At 42.7% G+C, this 12745-nt stretch overlaps 1 protein-coding gene across 3 annotated transcripts in view; it reads right to left on the reverse strand.

The window, feature by feature from the left end:
* The window catches only part of LOC126161757 (hemocyte protein-glutamine gamma-glutamyltransferase-like), a 174488-nt gene that overhangs the window by 85988 nt on the left and 75755 nt on the right, over positions 1-12745 (reverse strand). For all 3 annotated transcript variants that reach the window (XM_049917809.1, XM_049917808.1, XM_049917810.1), the window contains one exon: positions 9700-9830. In XM_049917809.1, the coding sequence (XP_049773766.1) occupies positions 9700-9830 (131 nt within the window). The remainder of the gene's footprint in view (positions 1-9699; positions 9831-12745) is intronic.

Genomic DNA, 12745 nt, shown 5'->3' on the forward strand with positions numbered 1-12745 from the left:
TTTCTTAATCTTTATGTGGCATCAAAATCGGTCCTCATCGCGGAAGTGCTCCCTCTGCCGACTGCGATTTGGCGCAACCTTCAGGCGGCTTTTGGCTATTATCTCACGGCTGGTTTCATGTTTAAAGTTCGTTATGAGACACATACCCTCCCACACGGGATGGTGGCCTCGGGTTCGTCAGTGTCCGTATGCGAGCTGCGGCCTTATATATGAGTACCATGAGGAGACAGTGGACTGTACGGGGCACATCTCTAACACGCAGCTTGCTTGAGGTCCTCCTGCATGCTTCCACCTCACCACCGGTGTCTGTCGGCCATATCATCCGTCATTTGTCTCATATTTCGACCTTTTTCGTTGACTACAGTTAAATACATACCCGTCTCCCAGATAAGCGCCCACCCAGGACTAAGGATTTTTACAGCCTCCTACTGCGCCTTGTTCCCCGGAATGTAATGGAGACCAAACATCCCTCCATCCAGTGGCCCATAGTGTGGACTACCTTCCACCAGCCCTTCCTTCCTACGGACGTCCGGGGTGGTATCACATAGTCAACAGGAAATTTGCCACGAAACAGCGACTGCACAACATTGACTTGTCAGATTCCCCTCTTTGTCTCCTTTGCCAGCAACTGGACACTGATGAACACCGTATGACATGCGCCTCTTCGCAAATTACTGGCGCTTCGTGCAGCAAATCATTGCCTGCTATCTCCGAGTGCCACCAGACACAATCTAACCTCGAATGTTTCTATATCTGGAGGACAAATATTTTCCCGCGGCCAAATGTCATGCTATTACGTGGGTCAAAGGGTGGGCGGTCGTTTATCTCTTTCATGAGGGACCTAAATCCCGCCTCCACTTCTAGACCTGCTTACGAACAGCCCATGCAGCTCTCGAAATCACGCCTCCTTACCGAACATTATTTGCTAACTATTTTCGAGGGGTCTTTGTTAGAGCTCCACTAAGTTGGGGGGGGGGGTGCCTGGGGCAGGGGCACCTACCCTTCCCACCCACCTCCCCCTCCACCCCAGCCCCCCCGACGGTATCTGAGTTTAAGCCGCCTATGATAGATTATACCTCTGACTTCCGCGGATGGGAGAGCGCGTCGTAGATTGCGCGGATTTTATTTCTTTATTCTTTTCCTTTTTATTTTATTTTTATTTACCCAGCATTTATATTTTTTCCTCTGTCGCCGATGTGTTCCACATAATTTCAGAATAATAGTGAATAATAAATAAACAACAACAACGCCTTCCACTTCTGTTGATTCCTGTATCTACCACTTCCCTATGCCCCACAGGCTCGGTGGTGGTGAGGGGGCACGGTCCACAATCTCATTAAAAAAAAAAAAAAGTGGTCAGCGCGACGGAATGTCATCCCTAACGGCCTGGGTTCGACTCCCGACAGGGTAGGAGATTTTCTCCGCTGAGGGATTGGATATTGTGTTGTCCTTATCATCATCATTTCATCCCCATCGACACGCAAGTCGCCAAAGTGGCGTCAACTCGAAAGACTTGCATCAGGCGAACGGTCTACCTGACGGGAGGCCCTAGCCACACGGCATTTACATTTTACTCGACCATTTGCATGCAGTGGAGAAGGTTCAAAAATTGGATGTATGGGTAATGCGTGCTCCAAGCCAAAATCACAAAAATCAGCATGGGCGTCTCTGTTTGATCGTCATCAAACTACTCGTGAACAACACGGACGATTCCTATCCTATATGGTTACTGATGACGAGAAACAGTGTCTTTATGCTAACGTAAGGGGAAAAAAAGGAATGGTTGAGTCCAAAAAACGAAGCAATTCATGACCTGCGGGCATCCAACAAAAATAACGTTATTCATCAGGTAGAATAGCGACGCTGCGGTGTATTACGAATAGCTTCCCGGACGTGTAACCATCACAGCTGACATTTATTGTCAACAACTGAGAAGTCTTGCAGACGTAATCCAACAGCAACGACCAGGAAGGCTGCGTGAAATGCTACTCCACGATAATGCCCGCCCGCACTCTGCGACACTGACACAAAACGCTGTACATAAGCTGGATTGTGAAGTCATTCCGCACCCACATTGTTCACCTCATCTTGCTCCCTCATATTTTCACATTTTTCACTCTCTACTGAACAACTTTCGAGGAACATCCTTTCCGGATGAAAATGAGCTCTGAACATGTCTGGATGTGTCTTTGCCTCAAAACCACGTGATTTCTACAGTAACGGATTCTAAAAGTTGTCCCAGCGTTGGCATACGGTCGTAAATAGTGATGGAGTGTATATTATTGACGACGAAAGTCTCTGTTATGTGTATCTGTTGTGTTACTACGGAAAATCGCACCAACCTAATACTGAGGCGAAAGTGGTAATGTGTTTCTTTTGGAAAAGACATTGCCAATTTCCTTCCCAATTCTGGCACTTTCCGCCAATGTGCCCTGCCTCTAACTACCTCTGCGTCGGCAAGAAGTAAAATCCTACTTTTCCTTACATTTTTCTGGTACGTGCGAGCGACGGGTAGATCAAATAATTAATAGAAAGGCACTAAATCTAACTTGGGAGGAAAGAGTGCTACACAAAAACTTGGATAAAAGATGGTATCGGTTTACAGAATAGATACTGAGGCAACATTATTCGTCAGTTTGGTTGTGGAGGGAAGTGTGTGAGGTATTGTAGAGGGAAGCCAAGGCACGACTACAGTACTAAGGTTCAAATGGATATTAGTTGCAGCAGTTATGCAGACATGTTGTTTGTACAAGATAGACTAGCGTGGAGAGCTTCATCAAACGAGTCAGCGGACTGGAAGCTACAACGAACAACGAGCGACGTAATAAATTTTATATTTGTACTTCCACTAGGTCGGTTTCATCCCTGAAATAAAATTCTGGACCTTCTGCAAAATAGCCAGTGCTGCTACTCATACCTCTTTATTCGACTCTGTACGTTTCCAAACACAGATTTCACTCAAAACAGAAGCAAGTGGAATTCAAAAAGTCGCAAAGTTGATGAACAGGTTCAATGTTACAACAATTGGTACGTCCATCTCCTCAGTTTTCCCATTACCGAAGTGTCTTTGTGAAGTGGTACAGTGTCCTAATTATCGCAATTTTCTTTTCCAATGGATGCCTCCTCTTACGTAGTTTTACCTCCTGTGCGGTCGTTTTTCAACACTCTCCACTCCAATAGTTACAATATTTTCTCGTTTGCATGATAGGTTCATATATATACAGTCACTTCATGGTTACGAGTACTTTGCTTTGATTGTACGGAATGTGTGTGGTGGTGTGGGGGGAGGGGGGGGGGCAGCATATCTTGTCGGCTTTATCATTCACCTTATTATTTCTATGTATTTGACTGCTTCTGTGTATTTTTGTACATATGTGTGGTGTTTCTTCACCTGTGTGGGCTTACCATGTGTGTGTGTGTGTGTGTGTGTGTGTATGTCTGTGTGTATGCGCGTGAGTGAAAGTTATTACTTTGCTGAAACTTTTAATTTAGTGTCTGATAGTTCAGTATGTGTTTATTTTCTGCGATGTCCTTTGGAATTTGGAAAGTTTCTTGTTGTGTTAGAAGATGTTTTTTTTTGTAACTGAAGATGTTTATTTTCATGTTTATTTCTATTATGATAATATGATGGTTTTCTTATAACTATCGCAGTGCAGTGCATTGAAAAACAGATGTCTGTATATGGAAGAAGACTTGGAGATAATGTAAGGAGCCAAAAACACAGGAGAATTGTTTTTGATGTAATTAAACCGAAATGTGTGCAAAATCACAATTATTACAGTGATCAGTGATGATGCTTTAAATGAAGCGAAACGCTTTAAGTCTAAATAGGACTTTACACATTCGCAAAGGCGGCATAACACCGACATTGTGTATCAAAACAGCGACCGCGGAAGAGAGGTTTCAAAACAAAACGCAGCATGTATAATTTTTATTACTTGGTACGTCCGTCTCGATAGCGCCGGCACAATAGCTCAGTGTGTTCGGTCAGAGGGTTAGCTGTCCTCTATAATAAAAAACTGAAGGAACGGATCAGCGATGAACGTGAACGGATGTCATGAGATGTCCGCTCCGAACAAATGCAACGAACAAAACGAGACCAAACGAGGTCAGCGCGACGGAAGGTCATGCTTTGGGGCCCGGGTTCGATTCCCGGCTGGGTCGAAGATGACGAAGTGGCGTCAGCTAAAAAGGCCACCGGTCTACTCGACGGTCTACACGACATTTCATTTCATTACTCACTACCTTTAATTTATTTTTATTATTTTTTTTTTGCCCCACATGCTAACATGCAGTTCCGTATCTACAAAAGTATGCTTAGTTATTTTATGTATAGTAACACCAAATAAGAGTCTACAATGTGAATTTTTACGATTTCATTGACTTCTGGTATCCTATGGTAGTGATACATTACCCAAAGAGCTCAGAGGTATCCATTCTGCTACTATGCCAGGGCCGTGCCCTACTGCAATTTTACACTAACTATAATTAACTGTTTATTAGGAGGCATTGCCAAGCCATCGTCTCTTAAAATTAAATGAAATAGCAAATATCCACCTAGAGATTCCTACTTTCCAATTAGAGGTGTCAATGGTGAACTAAAGCAGTCATTTAACAGTGATTTGCTATGCTGGCTTCCTTCAAAATTCAGTCCAATAAGAAAATTTTGAGCTCGTATGAAGTTTCGTTAACTGTCTATATACGTCCCAACTGTGCCTTGCAAGGCATTTGTACATAATTCTGTACTAGCCCCACGGAACTTGCGAGGTTTTGAAGTGTTCCTTCCTTACAAAATGTTTTAGAATTCGCTTTCTGCCGGTAACCGAGTAGTTTCGCTCAAAGAGTGCCATGGTAGCATACATGAATTTAAAATGTTCAGTTCAGTAGTTCCATTCCTCTTTGTTGACTATTTAGTTTTAATTTCTGCGTCTACACAGACATTGACACGCAAATAGCGTAGCGTACAGTAATTTCCCGTGATTCGATGAGTGTGCGAGTAGCTCGACCTTCAGTTACCTCATTCTTTCTGAGAAGCATATGAAACATTAATTGACGTAGCTGTAGACAGAGAACTGTGGTCAGTGTTTCTTTGCTGTACCTCACTTTCGAAAGTAAACTGAAAAATTTTCACTGATCTTTTTCTTTCCTGAGTCCATGTAAGTGTCGGCCCACTTCACATTTATTTAGTTATTAGTTATGTGTGATATATTCTACAAAATTACAGCCTCGTACTACGATCGTTAAATTTTCTCTTTTTGCTACATTATCGGATTCCTCTAATGCACCAGTTAAAATAGTTTTTTAGTCATCATTCTTCTGACTAGTTTGATGGGGCCCGCCACGATCTCTGTTTTCCTCTACGGTTTCGACTCTTTACAGCTCCCTCTAGTACCATGGTAGATATTCCATGATGTCTTAACAGATGACCTACCATCCTGTCTCTTCTGCTTGTCATTCCTTTCTTCGCCGATTCTCCGGAGAACCTCCTCATTCCTTAGCCTATCAGTCAACCTAATTTTCGACATTCTTCTGTAACACCACATCTAAATGCTTCGAATCTCTTCTTTTCTGTTTTTCCCACATTCCATATTTCACTACCGTACAATGCTGTGCTCCAAACGTACATTCTCAGAAATTTCTTCCTCAGGTTAAGGCCTATGTTTGATACTAGACTTCTCTTGGCCAGGAATGCCCTTTTGCCAGTGCTCATTGCTTTTGATGTCCTACTTACCCCGTCCGTCACTGGTTATTTTGCTTCCTAAGCAACAGAATTCCTTAACTTCATCTACCCCGTAATAACCAGTCCTGATGTTAAGTTTCTCGCTGTCCTCATTTCTCCTACTTCCCACTTCTTTCGTCTTTCTTCCATTTAGCCTCAGTCCACATTGTGTACTCATTAGACGGTACATTCCATTCACCAGATCCTGTAATTCTTCTTCAGTTCCAATGAGAACAGCAATGTCATGAGCGAATCTTATCATTGATATCCTTTCACCTTCAATTTTAATTCCACTCTTGAACCTTTCTTTTATTTCCGTCATTGCTTCTTCGATATACGGATTGAGCAGTAGGAGGGAAAGACTACATCCCTCTATTACACCCTTTTCCGAGCACTTCGTTTTATATATCTACTTCGAAGACGACCTGATAAAATTGATGACTTAAAAAATGTGACTAGTTGTGTTTGTTATTGTCCGCTCTACTATGATTCTACAGTCATGTAGTCCTCAGGCTGTTTGAACATATACGGAACGAAGATACCTTTCTGACCCTGGTAAATTATGACTTCAATAAGCGTTTGTACAGCTTGAATTTTTCAAGATAATTCTTTGAATGTATAGAGAGTGAGTTTTCTTGACGGCATATAAGCTAAACTGTGGTGCAGCTCAACCGAATTCAAACAATCACATTGTCGGTTTGTTAACAGTCAGTCTTCTAAATACTATCATAGTGTGGTTAGTACTGATAGTAACGGCTTACTAATGGCGGAAAAAACTTCACAACTCACAGAGTGAATACCAGTATTGTCACATCATGCGCGTCACGAATTGTCCTCAAATATGCACACAGAACTACTGAAATTATCAGAAATAAAATCTTTCAACTACCAAAAATGACCTACCTCTCAGTGATACATTTAACATTTTCAAACAAAGTTACTAAAACCTAAAGAAATGTCGTTGACAGTTACTAGAGCGCAGGTGCCAGAAAACCTTCAAGTGCCAAGTAAGAGCGACACTTCCGCCTGCTAAAGAAGCAAGAACCTTGGCAAGAAGTACCAGACAGGGAGATGCGATCACACTGACACCAGGTGCGCGAGACCCATACGGCGGAGATGCAAAGTGACTGCGAAACAACTGGTGCTTCACAAGTAACACCGTCCTACAAACTCGTCCCGTCGGAAACACGGTTAGCGAAGATTAAAGTCGATGTAACGGCAACCGCGCCCCAGGCAGCAGTGGAAGGAGTGTTGAGTCACCTTCGAACTGAATCCGCCAATCGGTTTAACGCTGTGCAGCGTTGTTTTGGCCAGCATGGATGTGGTTTTTTTGGCGGTTTCTCTCATCCCATTAGGTGAATACCTGGAAGGTACCCATGTGTCGCCTCAGTTACATGATTCCTCTTCCGTCCCAGGCATGGGGTACATGTATCTGTGGAGTGAACGTAGCCTACTGCGCATGTTCTCATCATCAGTCCAGGATAGTCACTTCATTTTGGGACGACGCTGCTTGCCTACAATTTGCGATAATAGCGAAACTTGAACATTAGACGCATTCACCTTGTTTTATGTACGTTTCTGCACGTTTGAGTTTTACTAACAGTTATGGTGCAATATTGTTGTTGCTGCGGATGTAAAGAGAAGTATTTGAAAGGAGGACCAGTTACTTTTCATAGGTATGTACAAAAACGTATAATTTCAAATGTCGTATTGATGTGAGTACTTCGTATGTTGAAAAATATTTAGACACGGAATTATAAAGTCTTGTATTATAGACATAATTTCTGCGATTTTATGGCCGTGCTTTTACGAGGAAAGTGCCAGATAAATTTGCAAGTACGTTTGAGTAAACTGTCAGTCAGTGGATACATATTGGCGCTATGTTCATATGCAGATAAATTTATACATGGCATTCTGATTAATCTCCTCCAATTTATGCAGGTTCTCAAATCCTTTTCTGTATCTAAGAATTTCTGCATGTGACAGTCTTCTATACAGTGTCATTGTAACGTAATTAATTAAAACAGATTCCACAATATGAGTCAGTGCAACATAAAGCGCAAAAAATATTATTGGCTGTCATTTCTTTTATTACTGCAAAATTCGAGCGGTAATTTTGTATTTTTTTTATCTTTTTGTGCAGAGTGTCTGTTTTATTTTTCTGATGAGAAGACGAAAAAATGTAACGCATATTTTATTTGTTTATAAAAAGAATAAGATTGAAAGAAGAAAAACTGAAAGTAATAATCGAAAAACGGGTGTTACATATCGCTTAAGGTATTTATTGTAACAAATTCATAGTTCCATATCTTTTTTCACAACTTACCATTACAGAGGTTCTGACATTTATATCTAGTGGACTGGCCTGATTAGTCCCCAACCTTATGCCACTGATCTTTCGGTTTGGGAATGCAAAAACAATAAGTTTGGGTAACGACACACATGACCTGGAACAGAGTATTACTACCCATGCAACTGTTCGAAAGCGTCCGTGTACCAGGCGGTTATAATTAAAGTGCAGCCACTCATGGAGGTCCAGTGTGGGCTGTAACTATCGTATGGCAGCGAAACTTGGTAGATATTCTAATGCGTGATCAATTTACTCTGGAAAAACTTAATTCCAATTTTGGCCACCAGGTGCAAATCTGGTGCTACGAATGCAAGAAAGACGTATAGAAATTTTTCCATATGTAATGGTTCTGTGATGATCTGGGCGGAAATGATCAATCAAGTGAGAGAGGCATTATTAACCGTCCTGCATGAAAATAGCGGTTTCCACACAGTTGCGCCCTTCGAAAGCGGGAATTATGCTGTACAAGAAGGTCTCAATAACTTGCAGACGTTACGGAACACCTGACAGGCCCTCTGGGTGAATTTTCTTCAAAGAAGACTGAACCGACAGCAAAGGTGCTTGTGAATCTACACCACACAGACACGTATGGCAGATGTAACGGGTATTCGTGCACAACACCAGATTTAACAGTACCCCCAATTCGGTAATTCTGTGTATTCACTGCCTCCCGTAGTGTGAAATACGCCTCATCACTCCACAGAATACAGCCCGGTCACATGTCATTAACTTTGATTCGCGCCCAACCTAAAGAGTGCTGCTGCAAATCATGAGGTTTCAGTCGCTGCACCGTCTGGATCTTGTACGGGAACCAGTGTATGATATGGACGGCAAAACTTTCCTTACTGTTGACCATGAGATGGGCAATTCTCGTGACACTGCATGACACTAGCACTATCTGAGACACAGCAACCTCGTCAACAACATCCATCTGGATAGGACGTCTTCCTCTCCCAGATGCCACACCCAGCTCACCTATATTTTCATATTTTTTCTACCCTCTTCTGTAAACTATTTATTGACATTTTGCCTCTCCTCAGACCTTTCAGTCGGCGATACTCTCTCAACGTAGCACCATAATTGATGCCGTTCACGTAGAACAATTTCACTAACAGCGCATCGCCTCTCTTCTCGATAGCCATACTGTTCACTCACGACATGGCTTCTCAAATGACAGAGTGGATAACCTACCGTCATACAAACAGTGTACAGCGCCAGATGAGCACCCGGTGTCCAAAATTGGACCTAATTTTTCCAGCGTAAATCGGCTCCGTATTCACGCATTAGCATATCTACCAAGTTTCGCTGTCATACGATAATTAAATCCCACATTTGACCCCCTCAGTAGCTGCACTTTAATTATAACCAACTAGTATTACCAGCGGCTTCGTGGAGGCGTTGCTGTGCATCCATTGCTGCTCAGAAAGGACCCACGGAGAATCTTCTGTGACATTGTATCATGTAACTCAATAACAAAACATTGTAGCCCACATACTCATAGGAACACACTGCGTTGCTTTGATTCTATGCATCAACCCTACGTCTGTTACGATACTGTAGCCACGAACTTGTTAGTGTTCGTATGTAGCAAATCGCTGGTGAGGGCAACTGCCCTGTTTGGGGTACGCACCTGCAGAGTGAGCGTGGTCCCGTCCTGGTGGTGCACCTTGACGTCCCAGAGGCGCTTGTCGTCGTTCAGTGACTGCTGCTGCGTCACTGGCAGGATCACGCACGTGCCTTTCGTCACGGATGGCTGCGGACCTGCTCCACATACAAGTATTAGCACGTCAAACTCTCCGCTAAACACAACCTACCGTAACCTGCGATATTACACACATCAGATGGCTGGCAAACTCTAGTTGTTATTTTCGGCCACTTGTTCCCGAGACTGTTCATAACAATTTATATGGGACGAATACTGAATCTGAAAATACCTATTTAAAAAACAACACTGATTTTTTTTCCCTTCGAATATGAACTTAATTCTCAAACTGTAACATTCCTATCCGTGGCTTGAATTTCACGTTCGCTTAACACAGTAACAGGATACATTTTGAAGTAAGCACGTAATACAACGGATATAGGCCTCAATGTGTAACAAAATCTGAAGCTATGTTAACCTTACATTTTAAGCTGCTCACTTCCAGCACAACTGGAGCACTTCAAAGTACGAGCTGTGTCACGTTAACATTTAAGCTCACACAGGACATTATAATTACATAAATATGGCGCAGATGGTTCTTAAATGTATCACCTTCATCAGAAACGAGCAGATTACCAAGTACGCTTAACATACGTTTCGATTTTTATTTGCAACAACAGCCATCCCAGTTACACAGCGTGGTCAGAAACAGTCTGAAAATCTTGTCAGAATGTTTCGCGATAGGTAGTGCTGAGAAATAACTGTCAAGAAAAAACATCGAAACATTGCACCTTTTCCGAGTTAATTAATACTGGAGTTTGCCAATCAGGCCGTTGCGCGCGCAAATACAGGCGCCCACCACTTAAAATTAGTGTCAGTTGTTCTCATAGCGTAGATGATAGCGCACGAGACTACTCAGCCTCTGGCTCGGGTTCGATCCTTACTATCGTCCCACGTCCAGTTTTTGTACCGCTCTTTTGTTCGGTCTTAGGAAACCAAACGAAGTACACGTTTGGCGACACCGTCGCTTGAATCCACGAGCGCAACGGCCTGGTTGGCTGACTTCAATGCCAAGTAACTCGGAAACAGCACAACGTATCGATTTTTTTTCCTTAACAATTATTTATTAGCACAACCTACCGCGTCCGCCCCTGGTAGAGGCGCGATCAACGCGACACAATGCCAACCCTAAGGGCTCGGGTTCGATTCACGGCTGGGTCGGATGTTTTCTCCACTCAGGGACTGGGTGTTATGTTGTCCTAATCATCACCATTTCATCCCCATCGATGTGCAAGTCGCCCAAGTGGCGTCAAATCGAAATACTTGCACCAAGCGAACGGTCTACCCGACGGGAGGCCACAGCCACACGACAACCTTACAACTTTGCAGGCTGTTTCTGACCACCCTGTGTAGTGATCTTACTTCAGAACGTTTTGTAAACAATGCACCGTCTACTCTAAGTATTTTTTTTATTTACTCATTTGACGTGGCCTTCTACGAATTCCTCTCCCCCTTCTTCTTGTCAATGTTTTCCACATGTTCTCTCCTTGGCGATTCAGCGGGGAACCTTCTAACTTCTTATTTTATTAATCACTAGTTTTAACATCCTTCCACAATATCACATCTCAAACGGTTTGATTCTCTTTTTCCGGTTTTCCCATTCTTATTTTCCTTCTTGGATCTTTTACATACTGCATATTACTTGTCTCTGCCTATGGAGTACGCTTGTCTTCCTGAGAATTTCGAACATCTTGCACAATTTTAAATTGTCGAGCACTTCTTGTAGGTCGAGAAATCCATGAACAAAATATAACTACACTATTAGGCACCAACCCGCTGGTGTCACTGTGTACCACAGTATCAATTTCGTTGAGTATATACGACTTGCTTAGTGATAGCGAGTAGTTCGGTAATAAGAGCGCCTACTTCAACATATCGCCCGATCTTACACCCCACATTCTTCACATCATTTCCCAAAGTAAATTTAACCAGCTCCCACTCGCAGAGCCTGGCGTTCATTTCTTGCTTTTGTTCTAAATTATCTATTCAGGGAATACGACATTCAATTTTTTCGCTTCGAACGAACCCTGACACTCACCCTAAAAGCCACGCTCTCCGGTGGTGTAATTAGGCTCTCATTTAAATTCTGAGGTTGCTTATCTTTTTGCGGGTTGATCCTGCGAAATGTTTCTGAAATACTTTTGGCCTTTGACATATGTTATTTCAAGTTATATGAAAATCTTTGGCCATTTTCCTTAACCTCCATGAATTGGTCTCTCAGTCCTTTCCGCACAGGAAGAGCTGGTTAGTTATTCTTCCCTTTCATACACATGTAGACTACCTGCTTGGGTCGGCCTTTTGTTTTCATCTTGCTCTTTGGGTTCTTCCAGTACCCTTCACAGAATCTTTCAGTCTATCTGTCAGTCAGAGGTTGTTTATGTTCTTCCACCAATCGAGATGTCTTTAGTCCAACCGTCAAGAGTTTCCCTGATGAAATGGATGTTGCACAGTTGGGGTATAGGAAACAACCCTGGCTGACACCTTTTGATACATTGAAGAAAATCAGCAGTTGAACACAACTGTGAGGTGATTACTATATAGATTTCTGATCAGTGCTATCAGGTGTGGTGGGACACCGAACTCAGCAGACGCCTGGCACAACTTCCTCCAGGAAACACATTCAAAGGCTTTCCTATAGTCAGGCAATCAGATGAAAACCGGAACACAGACCTCTCGCGATTTCACAATTAGTTGTCCTATGTTGAGAATCTCTTCACTAATTTCTTTTCCTTCAACAAAATCTGCTTGCTCTGTTGATATATGAGGCTTAAAACGCTCGTCTGAGGTGTGGATCAAAATTTTGCTTGCTTATGATATGAGGGCAACACTTCGGTAGTTGCAGCAGTTCCTAATTGACGCTTTCTTGTGCAAGAGGATGAAGTTTCCCATATTCTTGACGGCAACACATCTACACTTTTCTGCCCATTTCGCTAATCATCTCCCCAGATATACCGTCTTCCTTAAATAATGTGGC

Source organism: Schistocerca cancellata, chromosome 2 (genome assembly GCF_023864275.1).
Source record: "Schistocerca cancellata isolate TAMUIC-IGC-003103 chromosome 2, iqSchCanc2.1, whole genome shotgun sequence".
Taxonomy (NCBI): Eukaryota; Metazoa; Arthropoda; class Insecta; order Orthoptera; family Acrididae; genus Schistocerca; species Schistocerca cancellata.